Source organism: Rhinolophus hipposideros, assembly GCF_964194185.1.
Source record: "Rhinolophus hipposideros genome assembly, chromosome: 3".
NCBI classification, from domain to species: Eukaryota; Metazoa; Chordata; class Mammalia; order Chiroptera; family Rhinolophidae; genus Rhinolophus; species Rhinolophus hipposideros.
In genome coordinates, this window is record NC_138049.1 from 34,023,479 (window position 1) to 34,050,329 (window position 26,851).

Below are 26,851 nucleotides of genomic sequence, written 5' to 3' on the forward strand. Positions count from 1 at the left end.
AATTACAGCTTACACCAAAATTATTTTAAAGCATTTCTAGAACAAGTCAGGATATAAGTACATATATATATATTTTTTTCTTTTTAAAAAAGATCATTGAAAACAATATATGCTCCAATGTCTATCTTGGGCAAAATGATCTCTATTAAAATTGAAAAAAAAAAGTTTTAAAAAATACATTTTTTCTAGTATTAAATATTTACATAAAATATTCAAATTCAGGGGTTTCAGAATTTAGAGTAAGTACAAGACAGACTGAGAATATAGACTATAGCCAGACTATAGGCTCTGAACTCCAAATCTGCACTTGCTAGCTGTGTGACCTTGGGTCATTTTCTTCATCCATTAAGTAGAGACAATCTTAATTTCTGCTTGAAAGCACTTAATTCACAGCAAGTGATTGATAAGTTTGCTCATATTTTTATGAAAAAACTTGTAGAAGATACTGTGTATAGGGAGTTAAGGACAGGAAAACCTTTATCAACCTGGAGTTATGATTTAAAGATAAGACACACATAGAGAACCAAGTCACAGATCCTGGGAGGGTTTCTAGTATCATTAAATGTTTGAAATTAAACAGAATGCTTGAATATCTACAGCTCAGAGCAACATAAGCAACCTGGTACATGCTAGCACGGTTCTCTAAACATGAAGTGATGAATCATCTTTTATTTCCAATGAAGTCCACAAAATAAATTGCCATGTAAAACTAATCTCCATAACATACATCAAACAGGTGCACATATCTGCATTACTAATTTGATCACCTGTTTAGATGAACTAATTTAAGGGTTGATTTTTACTCTCGTTGCAGTGTATAACATATGCTATGTAAAGCATCCCCTAGCAAACGACATTTCACATTTCATTAAAGGACTTGTGAATCATACTGCTGGATGCACGCATGGTTTTAGAATATTATTATTAATACAAATAACCCAACATTTCTTGAGTACCTACTATGAGGTAAGGCACTGTGCTAGGTGTTATGGGATCAACAACTAGTATGCACATATTAGACAGTGGTAACGCGAGACATATAATCACTCCAAATCCCTTCTGGAAAGGACTAGGCCTATAAACCACAGAAAGGCATTTAGAGAGGTTCACAGAGCACTGAGCATGAAATGCCTGTGCCAAGGCTCTTCACTGTGACTCTATAGAAGCTTGGAGAAGATTTACCACTCCAGAAGAAACACAAGGTCTTGCTGCTTGCATAAGTAGAGACTGGCATGGCACACAAAGAATCAGTGGAAAATAAATACACATGAGGAAAACACAACCAGGTAATGGCAGCAGCACTTAATTTCTTCTTAGAAGTCAGAGAACACTCCTCAACAATGTTATTTCCATGTGAATTAACAGATCTATAACTGAATGGCCCACTTTGCGCCAGGCCTAGGATAAGCAGACAGAGCACCTGGTTTCCAGGAGCTCATCTTGCAGGGAGAGAGCGGCACATGGTGCAAGACGTGGAGGTGCAGTAATGGACATGTACACAGTGTTATTCCTCCATTGATTCAACAATCTGGAGGTCTACACACTGCAAGCACCAGCAATACAATGGTGACCAAAAAGGGGTCTTGTCTCTCTCCATGGGTATAGAACTTAAGGCACAAGATACAAGACATTCAAATAGCAATCACACTAGTGAGTCAATAATGTTAAACTTGATAAATTATGTAAAGGAACATGATTCTATGACAGAGTAAAATGAAGAGATCTGGCCTGGTCTTGCTTGACGGTCACAAGAAGTTGGAATGAATGTGGAGGGTCATGGGAAGGAGAAGCAAAGATAAGGTTCTGGCTTGTAGAAATGTCTGGATGATGGAACCACTGCTTCCTGAATAAAGACCAAGCATGGAGGTCTAAGTGGATATGTTGAGTAGGCAACTGAAATCTACGGTTTTGGAACTCAGAAAGTACGTCTGGGATGGAGACCTTCGTTGGTCTTCACTGGCATATCAAGTATAATTCAAGTCACAAGTTTACATGAGCTTGCCCAGGGAGAAAACATGGAGGGAAGAGAAATGACCTAGATGAGGTCTTAAGAAACTTCTTTCTTCAATGGGTACACAAGAAGAATGCAGCTAAGGGGCAGACTGTGTCAGGGAGAAACATCACGTGAATTTAGTAGTATTAACAAATACTCAGACTTCGTGTTTATACTTACAGCATATTCCATAGTACCATGGGGCTTCTGAACCACCATTTTCTTCTCTTTTTTATCATGTGTTTTGTTTTGATTGTCATCTGAAGAATAAAATACATTTAATGAATAATTCCATTTTCAGGAATTGAGGATAGGGTAATCTACAGTATATTAAAACCCCAAATTGACTAAAAAAGACACAAATAGAAAAAGGACTAAAGGTACAAATAAACAATACTCCTAAAAAAACATACAGTTTACTAAAAAAAACATTAGGAACATGCAAATTGACTAAAAAAGACACTAATAGAAAAAGGGACTAAGGGTACAAATAAACAATACTCCTAAAAAAACATAGTTTCCTAAAAAAAATACTGCTAATCAACGAACACTTGAATAAATGATTAATGATAACTGTTATTGTAGTACAAATAACAATGAGGTAATGTTTTACCTTTATTAAAGTAATAGTTTAAATGATAATGTCTAATGATGAAGTTAAAACTTATATAGTCATGATATAAATGATGTATAATGTAAATCAATACAGCGTTTTTAGAAAGAAATTTGTTAGTATGTAAACAATAGCCATAAAAATGTTCATTCTTTGACTCATTAATCCTTTCCTTAGGAATTTATCCGAAGAATAAATTTAAAAGAAGAAAAATGCTATATGTCACAGCATATGGTTACCTCAATATAATTTATAATAATAAAAATTTGGAAAGACCTATATGACCATCAACATATTAAGCCACCCTCTAGATTTTGCTATTTTTATAGGTCAAAACTGGTCAACCTAAACCTATATAATTTGGCAGCTGCATATGATTGAACCTAATTTTTATGGTTAAATACATCTTAATCAACCAAGACATTAAAAACCAGAGAGACATATTATAATGGGTAAAAATTTAAGTGAAAAAAACATATACAATTGAATTAACTATGAAAAGATACACTAACTTGCATGTGATCAGAAAAATTAAGACAAGGTATAATTTTACACCTATTATCATGGCAAAAACCTGGATAATTCTAGTGTTGGGAAAGATGTGAACTGCTACTAGCAATGTAAACTGATACAGCCCTTCCAGCAATTTAAGTACTTGGAGCCTGTATGACTCAGCAATCTCACACAGAGACGCATCCTCCCCTGGGAGATACAATTTATGTATTAGGGTGGTGCAAAAGTAATTGCAGTTTTTGCAATTATTTTTAACCTTTTAAATCACAATTACTTTTGCACCAACGTAATATAAAGAAAGCTGCTTAACGGTGTACATAACAGCATCATCTGTGGCAGTGAGGAGCTGGAAGGTGTAAGCAAAATGTGGTAGATACGCTCTAAGATAGAAATCTAGAGAGGAATCTAGATAGGAATCTATGCAGTAATTAGCAATAACAAACTCGAAGTATATACGGCAACATGTTTATATCAAGAGAAACAGAATGGGATGTACAGAACAATATCATTATGTATAAAGTACATGCTCACAAAACAACCACACACATTCTTCAAGGTCACATCCAAATAAAAGCCTATACACATTGAACACAATAGTGGAGACAGAAACGGGAGTGGGCATGAGGATACAAAGGAGTTAATGAATAAATAACAAGGAGTCCAGCTCTGACCAGTGATGACATACCATAAACTGAGAAGTGATTATCTCAGGCCCCTACAACTGAAGTCCTACAATACCCCATGCCCCACATGCAGATCAGGAATATCATATCATCTACATAACAAATATGAACGTACTGGATGAGAACTGGAAGGTAACACAGAAACACAAGAACAGTTAATTCACATGGAGTTTATCTGCCTTTTAAATATTTCCTTTTTATTATTTACTATTAAAAACCAAGAAAAAAGTAATAGATGCTGCCATTAGAGTCATTTACTTGTCGTTTGTGTGTTGAGTATGATCCATTCATAGAACCAAAGAGACCCTGAAAATCCTTCTAGATGATTTTTGATGGTCACATCTAAGTTACTTCGGGAAGATGAGACTAGTGACTACGTTTAGATTTCCAGATCTCCAAATTGTGTAGATCAGGAAATTCTACAGCCTGTTTAAAAAAACCAATCATAGTATTTTACAACTCTTGTGATCTAAATGTTATTCGCTTTTTACTATCTCAGTTCCACTCTCTTTGTTCCACATTCCTGCCCTTCTCACTGTCATCATAAATAGCTGTCACTTCCGGTCTTCTTGCTTTCAGAACAGTGTCTTCACACCCTTTTGTAGGTGCTTCCTATTTCTAGAGCCTAAGCTTTCTCTTCCCATCTGTGGCAGCTTTCAGTTCACACCCTCCCATAAGCTGTGCATAATTATCTCTGGTCCCAAAACATGAGAATTTCCATATTGCTCAGCTGCAAAAGAAAAACAGGTGCTGGCTGAACCTTTCAGGATAAACTTAACTGTGCATACCTGAGTTAGTACAGAAATTAAATTACTTCCCTTTGGCACAAGTGGGTAGGCCAGAAAAATGTCAAACATCGTAGTATTACTAAAAGAAAAAGCCTTCCCTCCAGAGTCAAAGATTTTTAAATTCTTGAGATAAGGCCTATAATGTATCCATCTTTGAATGTCTGGTGTCTTCCTATAATACCCAGTATATATGCTTGAATGAATTTTTTTTTTTGAATGAATTTCTAATATAGTTTAATGAGCCTGACAAGTTTGATGGTGGGCAACATTTTCATAGATATAATAACACACCGGGAAAATCACATGAACCTACCTTATCAATGCCCCAAATTGAACACTATGGTTTACAACTGACTCAATATAGAAAGCAGACATGACTGACGCATTCTAAGGACCTACTTTAATTGTCTTCATATCATTATAGCATAAGATAACGTTTCATATTGCTTCCTAAATATTTTTTTGCAGTGAGTTTTAAATATAGCCAAGCATATGTCTCCGTAAGTGAAGTCCTGTATATCTTACCTAGCCAGGTTCTGCAGCAGAGTCCACCAAGCACCGAAGAGAGCGGGGCAGACCCGAGTTGCCTTGGGAAAGGGTTACTCTGCTGTGCTTCAGGACGGAGGTCCAGTGTTCCAGATGAGAACCTATGACCACCCCCCAGGATAGAACCAGAGGTCCCATGACCATCCCCCAGGATGGAACTATCTCCCAATGACACCGACACCTCTACTTCCAGCATCAGGCCTCCTCAGACACTTTATACCTATTCAAATTGTGGCCCTCCCCCTGCTTACGGGAACCTGAAGCAAATGATGTAAAAGTATCTACTGACAGAGGGGAAAGTTGGCCAGGTGCTCTGCAGAAGCCATTCACAGCAAAGCAACTGAACCTCCTACTGCCCCACCTCTGAAAAGAAGTCTTCAGAGCCAGTTTTTCCCAGTCCAATAGGGAAGTAACTGTGACAAAATTGACAAATACCTTAAAGGAATGAAACACAGGCCCTTTAGACTCACCTGTCTCATATCTCATAAACCCTGGAGGTGGGGGCTGCACTGGAAGGGGGGGACCTGTACTGACCTCAACCCAGGTGGATCTGGAACCCTGCCCACAAATCCTGCTTCCTCCCTCCTCACCCCAGAAGAGGGCCAGAAGTGTCTGGAACACAAGGTTCTCGGCTCCTTCAGCTGAGTGTATATACAAGTTTATTGAAAGAAGACTCCTCTCTCTCAGTGCATTGGGGCTAAAAGAAGTTGATGTTCAGATGTATGCCTGGGGCTTGAAGGGGGGGCAAGAAGGCTGGATGGGAAGGAAGCCTTTCTAGTGGTGATCTTTGAAGTCTTAAATGATGTTACCACTGCCAAGGGAATACATTTTAAGAGAAGATCTGAGGTTTGAGGATGGAACCTGAGGAATGCTTAGATGTGAGGAATGAGAAGGAATTGTGGCTAATGGAGGGTGGGGTGGTGGTGTGAAGTTAAAAGGATAGGAAAATGAATGTAATGTCACAGGCCATGGAAAAAAGTTAAAGGAAGGTTGTATAGACACTGTCAAATGCTTCACAGAGGATGAGAGATGGAAATCTGGAAATGGATAATCGGGAAGTCACAAAGAGTTCCTGAGATCAAAAGTGGAAGCATCTCAAGACAGAAGGTGTTAACCCTGTCAGTAAAGTAGGGATAAGGTCAGTTTCTAAAATGTAATTGAGTAAAGACAGGATTGGGGGCGGGAGCAGTGTTTAAAGGGTTGTGAAATTTGGAAGTTACTATGGCCAAGATAAGGTTTCAATAACGTGAATATTGAAAGAAGCAATAAGAAGCAGCAATAAGCGTTCACTAGGGTGGAATCTCAACACTGGGGTGACAGACCATGGAAGGAGTAAGCAAATACCCTGCTGTAATGGTCACCAGTGGGGTTTACGTAGCAGGGCAGCTACAGCTAGAGCAATGCTGGAATTAGGAGAACAGCATGATGCATTAGTTTCCTGTTGCTACTGGAACAAATTACCACAAATTTAGTGGCTCAAAAAATAAACACAAATGTTAATATCTTACAGTTCTGTAGGTTCCAATTCTGACATGGGTCTCACGGGGCTAAAATCACAGTGTCAGCAGGCAGTTCCGTCTGGAGGCTCCAGGGGAGGATCAGTTTCCTTTTCCAACTCCTAGAAGTAGGCTGCTTTCCTTGGCTCAAGGCCCCTTCCTCCATCTGCAAAGCCAGCTACGCCAAGCCACGCCCTTTTACGTAGCCATTTCTCCAGTTCTCTCTCTCATGCCGCCCTCTTTCATTTTTAAGAACCCTTGTTTACACTGGGCACAACTGGAAAACCCAGGATGCGCTCCTTCAGGTCAGCTGATTAGCAGCTTTAATGCCATGTACAACCTTAATTTACCTTTGCTATGTAACTTAACAGGTTTTGAGAATTAGGACATCTACAACTTTTTTTTTTTTTGGAGAGGGGCATTATGCTGCCTACCACCGATGGAGAACAGGTGTGTGGGAAGACAAGTGGTTCAGATTCTTTAAGGATTCAAGTCATGATCTTCGATGTGAGTGTCCTGGGGGGCGGGGGTGTTAAGGAATGCAACAATGGTTAGATGTTCTGGTTCTGAGAAAAATGGCAAGAATGAGACAATATCAGTGTCGTTCAAACCTGAGCACCTGGCTCTTGTCACAGACCACTGGGGACCGCGGGAAGTCAGGACAATGGACATTATGTATTATATACTTGAAAACAGAAACCAAAGAGACACTGTGAATTCCCTAGATCTTGATTCTATGATCTCTACATAGATATAGGAAAGAAAGAAAAGACAGTCATGTAGCCTTTCTTTCTCTTATAAATTATCTGAACAAGCACAAACTTTGAAAATTATGAGGTTTTCAAATTGTATCATGACCAAATCTGCACTGGCGTTACATTTACTCAGTGTGGGTGTGGGTCCCCTTTCCCCTTACTCCCCTCGAACAATCAATTCTCTCCCTTCCTTACACCTCTATCTATCATAAGACCACCTGAATGGGTTATACAAGGCTGGCAGCACAAGGCCTTCAACACCTTGTCTAAAGAGGGGGGGATGATACCCGTGGCATCCAAATGAGGGGGATTTGTAGAGGCAAAAATTGTCTGGGTCTCTTTAGAACTTTCTAAGAAAGGGGCGCCCTAATGCATAAACAAGACAATCTGCTTCCAAAGACAGGCATATCCTATATGCTGGGAACTGATGCATTTGGCTATGATAGTTTGATGACAATAACCATAAAATCAGGTCATGTGCCAGCTGCTTTATGTCACCGAACATCATTCTGATGATATTGTGATTTGGGGGGTCAAATGAGCTGGGTTCCGCTAGCAGCCCTGACACATTGTCACAGCTGTGTGATGTTACGCGAGTTACTTGAAATCGTTGTGCCTCTGTGTCCTTATCTGTGAAATGAAGAACTCTCTTGTAACGTTGTTCAAAATATTAAATGAGATGACGGACGCAATATTGATCTCAGAGCCTGGCACAGAGTACATGTTTAACAAATGCTATTATCACAAACAACAATGCAGTCAACGTAAGTAAGTATCCATTTGAACACAGTAAGGTGTTAAAGAATTATATACCATAAGCAAAAAGGGTTCATCCCAGAAATGCAGGAGTGATATAACACTAATATGATAGGTGTTTTATTTAAATGGGAAAAACCAGATCTGATCACTTTGATACATGCTTACAAAAGCATTTGATGAAATTAAGCAGGCCTTGTATTTTTTTTAAAGAAAATAAAAAATAAAATAAAAACAACTGTTAGACAACGAAGAATAGGAGTGAACTTCCTGAACACTATGAAGAGCTTTTACTTACTCTTTGACATTCATTAGAAATACGCTCCTGAAAAAGTAAGGGAACCCTAAAACATGTATACCGTGTTTCCCCCAAAATACGACCTAGCTAGACAATCAGCGCTAATGCGTCTTTTGGAGCAAAAATTAATATAAGACCCGGTCTTGTTTAACTATAAGACTAGGTCAATATAATATAGTATAGTATAGTATAATATAATATAATATAATATAATATAATATAATATAATATAATATATAATATAATATAATACTGGGTTTTGTATTAATTTTTGCTTCAAAAGACACATTAGAGCTGACTGGCTAGGTCTTATTTTCTTGGGAAACATGGTATCATAAGAAATTTCCTGTAAGAAAGAAAACTGAATGACTTCATGATGTCACTTCCAGGGGCACAGTAGCGCATTAATTCCCTAAATGCAGCCTAAACTAAGGCACTAGTGAGACCCCCACCACAGCTTTGCAGAAGATTCCAGGGTGTGAAGTGGAAGAGACACCCATAGGCACGGCTCAAGCTCCAGCCCAATCCTTTTATTCCTGTTGTTCTGCAGAAGACAAGTGCCTGAGCACAATTCCAGGAAAGCTTTTAAGGCTTCTGGGCATAATACCTTCCACTCCACTAAATTACAAGAGACTAATCTAATGTGACGCAAGGCTAAACCACAAGTATTTAAGGTCATAAAAATAAACTTTGTAGTGGAGAGAGGAAAGCTGAAACACTACACACATAATGGAGATAGTTTGGAAACCCCAAGTATGAAGAGGGAATCCCAGCCACTCACTGGAGGTCACCTTTCACAGCCCAGCAAGGCAACAGCTGAGCAGAATGTTCAGGTGTCTCCTTGTTCAATGGTCTCTTTAGATATTAAGCTCTCTTCTAAACTATCCTAAAGCATCCCTGTGAAAACTGATATGAGTCCTCATATCAGAAACCAAAATCAAATATTAAAAGTAAAACACAAACCAGTATAAATACAAGTATTCCTATTATCACGGTTTATACTTAACTTTGTTCTACAATCTCCAGTCAAAGCAACAGATAAGAGTTTTAAACACTGAAGAGAAATGAAAATTTGATTATTAACAGATGAACTGTCTAAAGAACCAACATCATAAAAAATCCAGAAATCATCACATTGGTCAGTATGGTGGCTAGATACAATATTCTACACTTAACAATAGCACTGTTTTCAAAAAAACATCCCAGGCACACTGTTATCAAACTAGAAAATATCTAGGGATAAGTATAACAAAATAATGGCAAGATACATATAAAGAAAATGTTAAAGATTTACTGAAGTATATGAATGTAAGATTGCATAAAGGGAGGTACATATAATGTGCCTACCTAGGAAATCTCATTTTTGTAAATATTTCACTTTCTCTTCAACTTGATGTTTAAATTAAATGCAATTCAAATCAAATTTTTTTAATTTGGAGAAGAAAAACATGCCAAATTGATAACCAGGTTTATCTAGAAACATAAACATATAAGACTACCCAATAAAAATTTTTTAAGAGAAATGAGGGTAGCACCACTGTACTGAAGTTAAAATACACGATTATGAAAACACAGCAATTAAAAGCTTGTAGTGAAATAACTGAAAATCAGAACTGAAGAAATTTAGTACAAAAGTGCCTTTATAAACCAATAAGAAAAGTCTGGCTTTTCCCATAAATGTCATGTAACTTCATGTTAGAACAGAGGCTTTGGTATCAGACAGACTGAATGAGAGTCCTGGTCTGAGACTCTCAGAGTCCTGGACAGACTGAATGAGAGTCCTGGACTTAGTTCGTACCTCACTGAGTGACCTTGGACACGAAAAGTTACTTATCAAAAACAGGTTCCCAGTGTGTAAAATGGGGATGTCAACTGGACACCCACAGTGAGTTACTGTCAGGATTACCTAAGGCAATTCTTTTTGGGTCAAGCACTCCACAATGTGAGAACTAAGCGTTCAGGAAACCTTAAGGATTATTATTAAATGATGTTGGGTAAACACTGGCTAAGATTTGGAGAAAAATCTAGATCACTCTCAAATCAATGCAGATGGATTCAAGATTTACTGGTAAAAACTAAAGTCAGAAGTGTCTTTGAAGAAAATATAGAACTTGTATTTGCTTAAAGAAATGACGGAGCTCCAGTGGCGCAATTAGTTAACACGTGGTACTTATACAGAAATAAAGTCTTCTCTATCAAAGATGCATACATCTCAAATTAATGGCCTGACTCTGTCAAGAGTGCTACTAGAATATTCAATATTATTATTTAGCACTTTAAGGGAAGTTTCTGGAATACTATAATCCTAAACTGTTACAATAAAAATTTTTAAGTGTGTCACAAGGCGTTTTCATCTCCTGAGCATGGGGAGGATGGGGACATGGAAAAGAATTAACTCTGTACTCAATATGAACTCCATTGTTTTATCATCCGTTGACACAAAAGAAAATGTCACACAGTAGATGTTCTTTTCCTTCCTTTGAGCACATTACAGGCAATATAATCCATAACTAAAATGAGTCACATTGAAGTAAAATCTAGAATGCAAGAAGGGCAGGGGAGTTATGTATCAGGTATTGCTTTACCTCAGAGCCCAGTACCACCCTCAGCACTGAGTAGGCCCTCAAGGATTTGTGAAATGAATGAACTCTTCCCAGTCTGCGTCTGAGGAAACAGATTATTTCGGTTGTGCTGTCAGCCTTTGACTTATATTAGTCATAAAACCAGAGTGTTTTGAATGTAACTATGTATATGACCAAGTCAAGTAGTTAAGCCCAGAGAGAAATTTCAATCTTAGTTCATTCGAATTATAGCTCAGGGAAAGTGAAACTCCATATATTGTCAACTTTTTCTTCCTTTCTAAGAAACAACAATGTTCTTGGGGTCGTGGAGAAGACATTAAAATTTTGTTTAATGTTTGCCTTATTTTTCTCTCAGAGTTGATTCTGGGGAAGCAGAATGATGTACAATGGCTTCGCTCAGGCTTTGGTGCCAGAGAGCTGGGCTTGAATCCCTGCCTCACGATGATCTGTAATGGGCCTTCCTGAGTCACTCAGCATCTAAGTGTTTCATTTATAATATAGGCTACTACCACCTGCAGTAGACCTTGATGAATAGTAAATTAAACAATGAAATAAAGCATCTAGCCCATAAAAGACACTCATCCAAAACAGGTTCTTTCTGTTCTTCCTTAGGCTGACGTTGTTTCTCCTCTTTTCCTACCCTTTTTCTCAGTCTCAAAGCTCATTCAAAATGGCTTTTTACTTTTTCTAAATAGATCAAGGATCTAACTGGGTAAGTTTTAATGTTAGAAAAAAATACAGAAAATATAAAGACCAATTCTACACGAAACAAAACAATATATGGTCATTTAAACATACAGTTGAACAAAAGAAGAAAATACAAATCATCCATATTACCTCCACCCAGAGAAAACCAATGTTTGCACTCTGGTGAAAATACTTCTAGCAGCAATCCATCCCCTATTTTTATGTATGTCAGTGAGTTATTTTTTTAAAACAAAAATGGAATCATTGCCAACTTGTTTGTTTACTGTAACAATATTTTGTGAAAATTTCTTTGTTTTTCTACATCATTTAAAAATGGCACATAGTATTTCATTTTATGTCATTTTCATTTTCCCACTATTTTAAACAATGCAATGATAGCCACTGTAGTTTAATCTTCTATCATGCTCATGACTGTTCTCTTAGGGGGCATTTCTACTAACAGAATTGTTGGGGCAAAGGGTATGCAAAAGGTAACGCTCTTGATAACAATGGCAGAAATGCCTCCCAAAAAGATTTGACTACATTACTCTCCCACCATCAATGTATTAGAGTGTTTTTCCTTTGCACCTTCCCCAGTTCACTTCTAATTTGATTTTTCAAAATCACTTAAGCTGAAAAGTCACTGACCATATATTTAGTGTCATCTATTGTCCTTCCCTCAGCCCAAACTATATTTGGGCATTTCTCTTACGGTGAGATTTTTCATAATAAAACCGTGATATAACATAACAGGTTAGGGAGTAAGATTTGCTTTCTGCAAAGAACTATGATTATAATGGGACTAGACTCTGAGTTCAAGCTTCTAGTATAACAGGTATTTTAAGACACAGTGATTGGTTCAGTGACTGTACTTTTTGTTCCAACAATGACAAGAAACGATTACATTATGCTTTGTTGATGGGAGTGCTGGAGTTGTGAGAAGAAAAGGGAGGAGGGTTCCTTGAGTGAAAACCAGAGCCATCACAGCCAGGTTGTCAGGCGCTAGGGATGGGAAAAATGGGGCGATGTTTGTCAAAGAGTCCAAACTCCCAGTTATAAGATGAATAAGTTCTGAGGATCTAGTATACAGTATGGTGATCATGGTTAATAATACTGTAACATATACTTCAAAGTTGCTAAGAGACTAGCTCTTAGGTATCATCACCACAAAGAGAAATGATAATTATGTGAGCTGCTGGAGGTGTTAGCTAAAGCCAAGGTGGTAATCATTTTGCAATATGCATTCAGAAGTATGCATCAAATCAATACACTGTAAATCTTAAACTTACACAGTGTTATATCAATTACGTCCTAATAAAGTTGGAAAAAAAATTATGATGCCTTTTTATGTTCATGCTTATAACCGTATTTACAATTATGTATTTTTAATTTCATGTTAAATTAGTTGCAATACTCACCATCAATTCTTGTATAAAATGACATTTTCATTCTTGAGGCCTGGATTTGGCATGTCTCAGGAAGGAACATCTCTCCCTCTCAGTAACTTTGTTTCAGAAAATGGTATGACACTAAAGGTAGGTTTCCTAAGATCTTGCATGTCTGAGAATGTCCTGACGTCTTTGAGCCTAAAAAACAACTTTCACTTCAAAATCTGAAAAAGATTTAATTCCTCTGCTGTGGAGAAGTCTCTGCCTGACTCTCTTCTTTGCTCCTTTGTAGGTAAAGATTTTTTTTCACCATTTATCCATGTCTATGAACATTTGCCAGTTTATCTAAGTGCTGAGTTTTCCCCTTCATTTGGCCTAAATATGGTGAGTTCTTTTGAGTTCTAAAGTCATGAGTTACAGCTCAAGAAAGCATCCTTCTTATATTATGTTTGACTACTGCTTCCCTTACCTCTGACGTCTTCACTTAAGAAAAACTTTTATTCTTAAACTCTTCATTCAAGCCTCTGTTATCTGTCATCTTCTCCCATCACTTTCATTCCTTCTGCAACATTTCTATACATTTTGGAGGGACCCACTAAGTTTGTCCTGTTCACCACGTAGGTCTTCATGGTATGACGTCACTTAAATATTATTCCAATTTCCCTGATGGTCCCCAAAAGCCCAAACCTAATTATTTCCATCCTAATAATTTCAATTTATTTTATACCTAAATCCCTCAAGTTTTTATATTGTTTGATCATTATTTCTGAATAGAAGAACAATACTATTATATGTTTGTGGCCTGACCTACTTCTATGTTTGGGAATTAATTTATCAAAGTAACATAACTTTGGTTTCCTGAACTTGTTACGTGAAACAAAGAATAATAGGAAAGTGTGATACTGTGATTCAGAATAAATAGATTTGGTCATTTAGATGACCAAAATGTATTTCTCATGTATATTTGGTCTTCATCCACAATTTCTGACTCGCAGCTCCCCAAACCCTGGAAATTTCCTTAGTGTTGAGAAAGATTAAAGTGTCTTTTGTCATGCTAATAAGGTAACCTTTGCCAAACACCTAGGGATGGCAGCTGGTTGCCAATGGAACCAACCATATAATTAAAGGTTTGGAACTTCCAGTCCTAACCCCTGACCTCCAGGGAGGGGACAGAAATTGGAGGGTGAATCAATCCCCAATGGCCAATGATTTAACCAATCATGACTTTATTAGAAAGCCTCCATAAAAATCCAAGAGGATAGGGTTTGGGGAACTTCCAGGTTGGTGAACATGAGGCAGCTCATACCTAGAGAGGACCTAGAAGCTCTTCGGAACTTGACTGCCCTGTGCATCTGTTCCAAACGTCTGTTCCTTTTACAATAAACTGGTAATCTAGTAAGTAATATGTTTCTTTGAGTTCTGTGAGCCAGTTTAGCAAGTGAATCAAACCCCAGGAGGGGGGCTTGGGAACCTCTGATTTATAACCAATGGTCACACATTATTAGAATAGGCACCATTTTGTTACAATGAGGCAATTCTAGTGACTCCGTCTTTCAACAATTTCTAAACTGTTGTGTACTTCTAAGTGTCAGGAAATAGCAATGAATTATTACCCAATACTTACATGGGACACAGATAAATCACAAAAACATTACTTTGTCAAAGTATGTTTCCTTAGATCAGATAGGTAATGTTATAAATGTAAAAATAGATAGTTCCAGAAAGTATTTTCTTTTATATTGATTATAGAACTTTACATTTGTCTTAACACTGTTTTTGCAAAGCCCTTGGGTTTATTCTATTACTCAGTTTATTCTACATTTTCTGATTAATATTAAAACTAACAATAAAATGTGTAATATTCAAAAGAAAATGAAGAAGACCAAACTCCCTTGCAATTTCTGTACCCAGAGAAAACAGTTATCAACATACTGTTATAGAGCGTTCTAGTTTGTTTTTCTCTTAGATTTATTATCATTTGTCGTCCATTAACTTTTTGTTTTGACTCTCTGTGTGTTATCTGGATGATTTCTTCTACACTTATGAATTTACCTCTCACCTGTAAGTAGCAATTTCCAGGCCTTTTCCCCTGACATCTGGGCTCCTCTATACTAATCCACTTGGTGCCCCCAAAACATCTCTTAACACAAATTCATTATCTTCTTTCCACCTTCCTGAGTTTTCTAGACTGAAAATTCTTGACAGTATTTTTTCTCCCTCACGCACTACATTAGTCACCAAATCCTGCTGTCTCTCTGAAGAAAATCTCTCTTCAGGGTGTCCTATCCCATCAGCCCCTGCCCGTGTCTCCCACCAGGGGCTCACTTTCACCCACTGTCCCTAGATTTATCATCTTAAAACAGAGTTAATGGAGTTCCCCAATGACGACAGGATGAAGTCCAAATCCTTACAGCGGCCAACTAGATCCTCCCATTTTGGTGACTGCTCCCCACACTAGATAGAGCCACCAAAAGCAGTGGACTGGGGGAGTCCCCTCACTTGGTCTCATGCTCCACCTAGTGGTACAGAACATCTTGGCTAGGAATCCAGGAATGTGCAGATCAGCCCTGGGAAAGCTGCCAAAATGGGTTTGTCAGCTAGAGTCAGATGGGAAAAGGAACAGGGAACCCTGGAATTCAAAGGCCCACCTAGTAGTTTTATCGAAGCACTGGATTCTCCTAAGAAAATTCCCCAAGCCTCCAACCATTTATTATCATCACCATTCTTGAGAGAAGATGAAAAGCTTAATAGCATAATGAAATCACAGGATAATTCTGACCCAACTACTGTACTGTCATATATATATAGTTATATATACACACATATATATACACACATATGCATATATATAAATATATATATATTCTTCCAGAATTTTCATGAAACTCAAACAAATAAAAAAAGTATTCATTCATCTTCGGATTAATTCATCCACACAGTGCACATTTGAAGAGCACCTATAACACTATAGATACTGCACAAAGCTAATAACACAGGATCCAAGTCACAACAGCCTATAAATACAGAAGCAGATAATAAATCCATGATGACAATGCAGAAGGGAAGTCTAACCTGGAAGAGACAGGAGAGCTTCCTGGAAGAAATGATGCCCGTACTGATTTTGTGAAGTCAAGTGAGAGTTAGTCAGGTAAGGAGTAGAGTGAAGGGCATTGCTTCAGACTCAGAGCGTTACACTCACAACAGAAGCACCACATTAAAAATCTATCCAAATGCAGCACCCACAGTTAGCATAGCATCACCTCTAAAAAGAAATGTCAATGGATTGGACTATCAGCCTGCTGTAGGGAAACCCTACAGACCTAAATGTTTCCACTTTAAAATACTTCTAAAGAAACAGCATTTAAAGTAAGGATGGAACAGGACAATATTTTAAACTGCACAACTATACAAAGCACACATTTTTCAAATGTCTGATGTGTATAACTCACATGTAAAAGAAGACGTGAAATGTAATGCTCCTTAATCCACTTGCTCTTTTTGGAAATAAGAGATAATACTCAACACTTTAAATTTTAAGAGGAAGTTTATTAATTGCACAGAAGTGTCTTTCAATAGGTTGACAGTTACAGCTTTTTATAAAATACTGAATGGCTTGAGATTAAAAGCATCCATTAAGCTACGTAATATATAAGATAATCTCATTGGCCCTCTGGATGGCTAGACATCACACGCTTTCTGCTACAGATGCCTAGTCTGCCTCTGTTGGAGCAAAGTCAGCAAAGCCACACTTATTACCACCCGAATGGTAGCCCATTTTATCTTTCAGGAGCACTGTTAAAAAGATATATTAAACATGGAGACAGAAATCTATCTCCTGGTAACTTTGGCATTCACCAGAACCCAAGTTTGGGGCCCTCTGGAGGAAGTCTCTTCTACAAGGCCATGATTCATGCACTGTATTGCAGCATGTTCTCAGAGATCCGTCAATCTTTTCTGTCTTAGCCTAGCAAAGTTGAGTATAATCTAACCTATATGCAAAATAGAGTTTTGACTCATGACTCCAGGCCTGCATGTGACAGGAACAGTAGGTGTGAGATGTATGATCCAAGTAAAGCAAGAGGATCACTTTCGTCGGGCTCGATATGCCACTTTTGCTAATGCAGTTTCAGAGGCAATGGCTATTTTGAGAAACTATAGAACACTAGACTCATTTTAAGATTCCCCTTCACTAAAACTCCCAAGTTGTCTTTCGCTGACAGGTGCTAAGCGACGTCTCCATCTGTTTTCTGTTGCCTAGCTGATGCCAAAAGGTGCAGGGATTTCTATGAATATTGTTATGGATATATCTACAAAAATTAAGAAAAATATTTCTCCCACAAGAAGAGTGACCATTCATGTGATAAATATTTATTAGTACACACTATCTGCTAGGTACTGTGATAGATGCTGGGAACACAAAGTTGAACGAGACACACCAACATTATTTCATTTTCATCCCTTTACACAAGATTATGGATATAAAGCAAGGACCATTGGCTCATAATAGCTGCTCAATAAACTTACTATTATGGTCAGTTACAAATTACAGTCTTGAAAATTACTACAGATTTTTAAAATAAAAATTATACAATATTGCCACCAATACTCACCAATACTATAATATCTCTTTAGTTCTGTACGTCTGATCTCCTTCAACTGATTATTTTTTCTCTTTTTTTTTTCATCAGTAATACATTCTTCTTCCACAGCATTGTTGCACTTGTCTTGTTCTAAAATGACTGTATTAGTCGCTTCTTTTCCAGTGTGAGTCCCTGTACTTATAGCTGAAGCTGTCTCTACATTTTGTTTGGCTTGTTTTTTCTTCTTCAATCTAGGAATGAGAACAAAAAAGGGTAAAACATTGGAAAAATTATCTTTGTTAGGAATTATATTAATTTCATACTGCTGGGCTGTGAGAAATTAATTAACTGATATAGAAAGCACTTTCTTTATATTATTGTTAACCACATTCTCCTGTTACATTTTTCTTTCCTAATTACTTAAAAATTCTTACACGGAGACCTGTGGCCTTTCCTCAGTTTTATATCCTCAATACTAATGTCTGATAAAATTTATGGGACATGCTCTAGACCTAAGGAAAAACTAGATTATTCTATAGGCTATTAAATGTTGAATATTTTCTGTCAAGATATACAGTTAGCCAAATATGTTGACACATTTTTTTTAAGCGTTTCTGGTTTTCAATGGTACCTTTGGACTGAGGGGCAAGCACATCTGTAAAAACAAATCCTTTATAATTGGCTCACACTCTGAGTATAAAGGTTTGGCAAGATGTGAACGGGTTTAGGTCTAAGTAATTATTTTCCTTTACACGTATTACTGAAGAAAGAGCTTCATTTCCTGAGACAGAAAATGTGATGATGACAATATCTAGTTACCATATGATTAGTAATAGCAGACACATTAGTTAACATATTTGATGTTTTCGACTCCATATTCCTGAGTCAAAGATGTGTAAGAGACGAAGTTTATCATAATTCACTGAAATTCAGTAACTCAAAATGTTTTCCAATTGATGTATCACCCTAATTAATTGATGTGTCACTCTGTACTTACTAGTTCTTAATAATTTTACTTTACCAGAATGTAAAGAACAAAGGTCTTGGCCTCTACTATGTGTGGTCTGCTCACATGTAAATATTTATTAGGACCCCTTTTCCCCCTTTCTCTCTAGGCACAGTCACCTTTCTCTATCACATATCTATTTCCTTCGCTTTCTTGAGCATCTATACAATTTGACGTTGGACAATGATAAGGAAATGTTTGGGGAGGAAAATAACAGTAGGGTAATACAGGAACTAAGGTTTTTATACTGCTTTGCTCTGTGATGTTGGACAAATCAATTTAACAGTCTGGAGAGGCCCCTTGCTGAGGCTTAGCTATCTAACAGGGTCTTTTATTAGGATTGAGATAATATGTGTCAACATACAACACAAATGAAACAACACATACAATACAACACAACATACAACACAGAAATAATGAAATATCCTCTAATACAATCATATAATGACATGAGAACTAAACATGTAAGGTATATAACACATTCAGCTTTTGAGATAAACATCCAATATTCTAACAAAATATTTCAACTCGGCTGTTATTCATTGAACCAAGCGGCCAAGTTCTTAGACTTTCATTGGCTAATAAATCACATATGGCCTAGAAGAAAGGATAGCTAGAAAAAAATCATGGATGAATATACTCCCCATCTCTTTGCTTAACTATCTTTTTATGTTTACTTGTTAAAAAAACAAAACAAACAAAACCACAATTCAAGCAAAATTGGAGGCTCACAGAAAGGAATTATATTCAATAAACACATGTTATTTTCTATCCTCAGATTTTAAACCTTTTTTTTTTTTTCCTGGTAAAACAGTAGGCGGCTCTTTGCAAAGTTGAGTCAGATAATGCTCCTAATAAAACAATTTCTTTCTCCATCAAGATTTCTGTATGAGGCTGAAATTAACATGCAGTAATTAGATAGCATACAGATCAGCTCTTTACTTAGGAAGGGCTATGCAAAGAGCTGATTTCTGTATCCCAAAGGATGTGCTGATCTCGTTCTGACATACTGGCTGATAAAAAAGCACACTAGAGATGAAACTTACTGCCCACTTCCAAAATTATTCCTTATAGGAGAGCAAAGACACATCAAAAATGAGTTCAAAGCCGCCTGAGATAGGTTGCTTCATAATCTTCTAAATTTTTCTATTTTAAATTGACTTGAATGTCCTCATTTCACTGTCCCCACGATAATTAAACTCACTCAGATGTAGGGTACATGTTTTGATGAACAGCAGCACTTTTTGGGGACATTTCATGAGGGACTGGGTTTCACATATGGAAATAACAAAATGGAATAAACTGTTTTATTCATTTCCCTCTTTTCCACACAAATCCATTATGCATATAACAAAACATAATTATTTCAGAAAAAAATGCTAAAAAAATTGCAATATCTAACTCATTTAACAGACAGCAGAGCACAGTTTAATACTTCACTAATTTTCCAATCAGCTGCATCTTTTGTTTTGACTAGAGTACTCATGAGAATTTGTTTCTCTGGAGGCTATCAACACGACTGGGACATTCTGATCCGATGACTGGACATGAGAGGTGAGTTCTGAAAGCCCACTGTCAAATCCTTCCTTCAAAGCATGGAAATACATTTTTAACACCTTTTCTAGGAGAGAATGGCTGCCAGTCTGATGAATGTGGCATATAGTTCATGCTCTTGGAATATTATTTTAAGGGCTTTTACCTTTTAGGCCTTTTCTTTTGTTCTTCAAGTCAATAGCTACCATGATAAGACATTCTTATAATAGTGTTTTGTTATCACTAAATTAGGTAAACTGAGAACAAAAGGTTATACAAGAAAATAAACTCCCCTTACTTTACCTAAGCGTTTTTAATGACCCCAAATGTTCGCTCATTTATATTGCGGACTGAAAACAAAAAAAACACTTGGCAAATCATCTTGAACAGATGAGTAGTTGTAAATAATGAGATATATTTAACATTTGATTGCTGTGAATAGAAGTAAAAAAAATCCACCTTTATTTTGTTATGCTGCATTTATCTTCTTTAAAAGAGGTCACAATTACATAAAACAAGTGCTTATTAGTCAATCTTCTCTCACTATCGTAACAAAGCCCTGTCAATTCTATTTCTTAAATCTCTCCCTCTCAAATGCACCTTCTCTTCTTGAGCTCTGTTCTTGTCGAATCATTTTAGGCTTTCACCATCTCTCTAACTGGACTATTTTTTACAATATAATTATTCTTTGCTTTATTATGGACATGATACCTGTTCATACCAGAAAAGTATGAAAATGTAGAAGAGTAAAGAAAACAAATCAAATGCTAAAATTAAGAAGTAATCACTCTTTGGGGGAGATAATGTAAAAGCCAGAAGATAGGGAAAGTACACTATTGAGACCTTCCCCAAGGGCAGAAAAATGAGGCAGTAATGGCTCATGATGATTCCGAGCGTCTTAATTCTACCTTCCCATAAAGGAATATTAAAGGGCTTATTCTGGAATCTCTCGGCTTTTTTAGATTAAAATTGTGCATATTTGTAGGGACACATGCATACCTCATTTTCCCCCCTACTAATATCCCAATCCAGAGTTAGCTGACTGAAGAAATAAACAAGGTGATAATGCTAAAGAAAGCATTTTTAGTAGCTGAATGAACTGTTTTCCTCTGAAGCTTTTTGCTTTACTAAAGGAAATTTAACAGCAGCAACCAATGCCAGGGCCTTGAGCCAGTTCATTTCTATTTCACTGCAGAGGTCTCTTCTGTTGCTTGCTGATATCCAGTGGAACGCAATACAAAAAGGCACCCAATGATGAGAAGAGGCTTTCATTGGCATAGAGTGACACCTTTGTGAAAGTAGGGATTTGTCTAGGGTTTGTTACATATCATACTTTCAGGGCCTATGCATGATACATATTTAGGTACACAATCAATATTTCTTGAATGAATGAATGAATAAATGAGGCTATGCTCTAATTTGGTTGAGATCTTGCTCTCCTAGCCAGTGCTCTCCTACTAACGTGCCATTTCACAGCTTTCTCTGATTAGTGGCATGTTCTCAAAAATAAACTCCCATCATCTCATTTAGAAATTTATTTAAAAAGAAAAAATATTAGCCACATATTAGCCACAATATTAGCCACATGTTTAATTACATAGCCACATGTAATTAAAAATATATTAAACTACAGACTTCTTTAATTAATATTAAATCAGTGATTCCATATGATTCTTTCCTTAATTCCACAATTTGAAGTCTATGTTTTTCTATAAAAAGTAGCATGGCATTTTCCAATATGGTGCCTACTTACTGGCCAGCCACCTGTGCTTATTAAATTTAATTAAAGTTAAATAAAAATTTTAAATTCAGTTCTTTAGTTGCAAGAGCTACAGATTTCAAGAGCTCAACAGGCTGATTTCCTAATGAATACTATACTAGACAACACATGTACAGAACACTTCCGCTATCAGAGAAAGGATTGGACAATACCAACTAAGAGCTACTGATTCAACAGTCAGCCCTACTATCACAAGATGAGAAGGAAGGGTGAAGACAGAAATCATTTAATATTTAAAACTTATTGAGTATATGCATAGAATGTATCTACAAGGTACACAGAAAAAATGTTTCCAACAAGACAAAGTTAGTAGCTGGGGGGAAAGAGAGAGTAAGAAAAATTACTTTTCATTGTGTTCTCTCTTGTACCTTTCGGATTTTATACTATGTATACTAGTCAAAAAAATTTTTTTTAAGTATTTAGTCTTTGAAGTCTCCTTTCTACTATAATAATTTAACTTACATATTGTCAAATTTTAGAAATTGAGTTTTAGTTTTTTATAAAGATTATTATGAAAAGTTTGGAAGAGATTTCTTCTAAATAGCAACTACGTTGTGTTGGTCCCAGAATGAGGTACTGTACTTTACAAATAGCGTGTTTTCCCAAAAATAAGACCTAGCCAGACAATCTACTCTAAGATGTCTTTTGGAGCAAAAATTAATATAAGACCTGGTATTATATTATATTATATTATATTATATTATATTATACCCGGTCTTATAGTTAAATAAGAACCGGTATTATATTCTATTATATTATGTTATATAATATTATATTAGACCCGGTCTTATATAACATTATAGTAAAATAAGACCGGGTATTACACTGTTTCCCGAAAATGAGACCTAGACGGACCATCAGCTCTAATGCGTCTTTTGGAGCAAAAATTAATATAAGACCCAGTCTTATTTTAATATAACATAAGACTGGGTCTTACATTAAATTTTGCTCCAAAAGATGCATTAGAGCTGATGGTCTGGCTAGGTCTTATTTTCAGGGAAACACGGTATTATCCTATATTCACAAAAGCCCAACAAGTCAATGTTATCTCCGTGTTACAGATAAGAAACGGAAGGCTGAGCAAAATTAGGGCCATTTCCTAAAGTCACAGTGCATAGTTAAGTTGTGGTGCAAGAATTCACGCCGCAGGTTTTGAACCAATGGCCACAAGGCCTCCCAGGACTTCTCCTAAATGTGTCCTATGGCCTTGATGCGTATATTTTGACTTTAAACTAAAATCCACTAGACTTTGAGGATTCTATGAACTATTTAGGGGAGAATGGCCTGGCAATCAGTGGGTTTCAATGGAGAGCTCACTCACAGGAAGGAAAGATTTAGGTTTTAGGCTTGGCTTTTTGTGTAAGCAGCTCTTACCTTCTTTGGAAATATGATATACTAGCCAGAACTTCTAAGGTAAGCAAAAGGCTGGCATGGTTTTCAAGGTCCTATCTGACACTAACAGTTTACACGTGGCTAAGATTAGGAAATGTGTGAAAGCTGTTTCGAGGTAAAAAAAAAAATTGAAATAATTTAAAAATTTGTATCAAAACTAAACTGTCCCAAGAGTCTGCACTGTCCTGTGCTCCCTCACGTCTGATTATGTTTTCCTTCCACTGCAGAGCTCCCAGACCTGGAGAGGCCAAGATAGCACACCATTCATATACAAAGGATGTTAAGAAAAATAAAAAGCACTGCTTTATGATTTGGAGCTAATAGCTTCATGAAGAAAAGTAGAAAATGTGAAAATTGACCACCCATGATGGCAATATGGTCTTTTGGTTTAGTTTTTTTTTTGTTTTTTCATTTTCTTAAGCATATCCTCCCCTCCTTAGTATCTCATTTCATCCAGTTACAGGTGAAGAAGGGAGATTTGATCTGTGGAACTCCAGAGAACATATTAATGAATGAGAGGAAGTCAGAGAGGAATAAACGTTAGTCCAATATAACTCTGTAACAGAGCAATCCAATAATGGAACTGGCTTGCTTCACAAAATAGTGAACTGCCCATCACTAAAAGTATTCAAGTGGGTCAGATTGAGGTTCTGACCTCCAAAACCACTTGTAATAGCCTTGAATGTTTTTTTACTGATATAACTGGCATGTAACATTAATTTCAGGTGTACAACATGATTTGATATTTCTACATATTGTTAAATGACTACAATAAGTCTAGTTAACATCATCACCACATATAGTTACAGTTTTTTCCCTGTGATATGAACTTTGAAAAACTACTCTCTTAGTAACTTTCAAATATATAATACAGTATTATTAACTATAGTCATCATGCTGTCTATTAGATCCCCATGACTTATTTCAAGGTTCCATTACTCTGGAGGTTTGTACCTTTTGACCATTTTCACCCATTTCACTCACACCCCCAATACAGTCTTTTTTAATACAAATTTTTCTCCTCAAAATTGCCACTGTAGGATGTTAAAAACAAAATAATAGGCCCCAAACGGAGTCACTTATGCTAAGCCCCACATCACCAAGCTGAGATTGAATACTTATTTACAGTTTCCACTCTCCAGAAGTGGATACTTAAACCAATCAGGAATCCCCTGGTCAGCTCCAGTTATGTAATCTGCCTTATGCACCCCTGTCATCCCTTAAAGGGAAGTAACCTTGCAGTAACCAATCTGCTCTTTTGCCTAGTATAGCTTCCCTGTTCCTGCTTCCTCCTGCCTATAGAAATCGCATTTTGTACAGCTCCTCAGAGGTCCTTTTTATCTGCTAGACGGGATGCTGCCTCATTCACGAATCGTTGAATAAAGCCAGTAAAATCTTTAAAATGTACTCTGTTGAATTTTGTTTTTTAACAAGGAAAATAATGAGTGCTAACATAAAAGATGTAGATGTAATATTATATCATGAGAAAAGTTATAGAATAGTATTACAGTATGACCCAACATTTGTGGATCAAAACAAAAAAATAAAACAAAACCCTCCAAGACTAACATACCTATATATTTAAACCCATGTGCATATATATCAATATATCCAGTTAGACATATGTGTACATGAGTTTAGATACATAGGTAGGGAAAAATGGTTGGTTGGTCAATAGGGAAGGAGAGAAAAGATGGGCAATTTTACTTTACATTTATATAATATGGTATTGTTGAAATTTTTGTACAGCAACCATGTGTTACTTTTGTTATCACAACAGCAATAAATTTGTAAAAGTTAAAAAAATCTGCTGCTATGGCAACAGTCTCTAAATCTCAGTCAGTGTTTATTCTTTCTCCAGAGTCCAGCTATCACAGAGAATTCCTGCACTGCAGCTCCACTCCCTTCCTTATCAGACAGAGCTGGTCTGTCACCCTCAGGAGACCTTCCTTCTCTTGATTCTCGTTCTTGGCTGCTCCACTGCAACCTTGTCATTATATTGTTCTGACCTTCGAAGGCTAGGCTGTTTTTTCCTAGTTGTCTAAACCTGACTTCTGCCATTTCCAGACTCAGGGAAATGGGGTGTAGCTATGGAATGAGATTAGCATTTGAGCCAGAAACATCTGCATTTAAACCTTGGGCAAGTTACCAAGTCTAAGCCTCCTTGCATTCCTTGTCCTTGAAAGGGAAATAATGGCCTCAGGTGGGTGTTTGTGACAATTAAACTAAATAGTACACAGAAAGCTTACTTTACTACTAAACGCAATCTGTGCCTGGTTCACAATAAGAGGTGAAAACCAGAAGTGACTACTTTTTTGTGCTGCAGCTGTTGTTAATACTTAGGGATTTCTCAGGATCTAAGTAAATGAGGTATAACGCAACAAAAAACGTATTTGATAAATTCTAGATATTATATGTTCACATTTTCTCACTGTACATAAATATTAATTTTATTTAACTCTGCTATGAATTTAGTCACCTGTACAAAGTTATTTATTATTTACAAGAGAACATCACTCCTAGCAGTCCATTTCATTTTGTGATTTCACAAATAGAAGGTCAGATTTCAGTTTCCACTGCAAATTCCCAATTGTAATATGTGCCAAATAAAGTCAAACTTAAAGCCATAGGGGGAAAAAGATTTAAAAATACATATCACTTGATGAAAATTCTTTCTTAGAATTATGATTAAATAAAACCAAAAGGTTTAGGAGTGATCACTGAAAAACACGTAAATATACTTGATTCTAGTATCACCCTTCGAGGTGCGCATTCTTTTTCTTTACTTTGTCTAATTTTGATTGTAAGGTTTTCACTCCCAAGAGAATTCACCAGTTACAATGGAAATACTCTGGTTAAAAAAATTAAATAAATAAATAAATAAATAAATAAATAAATAAATAAATAAATAAATGCAGTTAGAATAAGAGATCCTTTGGCTTTGAGTTCAATAACTACTCTGTTTCCCCAAAAATAAGACCTAGCTGGACCATCAGCTCTAATGCATCTTTTGGAACAAAAATTAATATAAGACCCGGTCTTATTTTAATATAAGGCCAAGTCTAATATAATATAATATAATACCCGGTCTTATTTTACCCGGTCTTATAATAAAATAAATTATAGTAAAATAAGTAAATTATAGTAAATTAAGACCGGGTCTTACATAGTATAAGACCGGATAGAATAGAATAGAATAGGATAGAATACCAGGTCTTATATAAGACTGGGTCTTATATTAATTTTTGTTCCAAAAGATGCATTAGAGCTGATTATCTGGCTAGGTCTTATTTTCGGGGACACACGGTAGTGATACAGCCATGCAGGTGAACACAGAAATGGAATTTTCCCTGACCTCAAGAAACAACTGCATTCTAATAAAGACCACTAAATAGGATGCCAATCAGGAAAAACCCACAAAATTTTCCCTTTTTTAGGATTTATTTTGCTTTTAAAACAGTG

At 36.5% G+C, this 26,851-nt stretch overlaps 1 protein-coding gene across 3 annotated transcripts in view; it reads right to left on the bottom strand.

The window, feature by feature from the left end:
* Window positions 1–26,851, bottom strand: part of NCOA7 (nuclear receptor coactivator 7) — a 120,562-nt gene that overhangs the window by 48,523 nt on the left and 45,188 nt on the right. For all 3 annotated transcript variants that reach the window (XM_081033032.1, XM_081033033.1, XM_081033031.1), the window contains exons 3-4: window positions 17,709–17,929; window positions 2,174–2,253 (exon numbers count right to left, since the gene is read on the bottom strand). In XM_081033032.1, coding sequence (XP_080889158.1) covers window positions 2,174–2,253; window positions 17,709–17,929 — 301 coding nt within the window. The remainder of the gene's footprint in view (window positions 1–2,173; window positions 2,254–17,708; window positions 17,930–26,851) is intronic.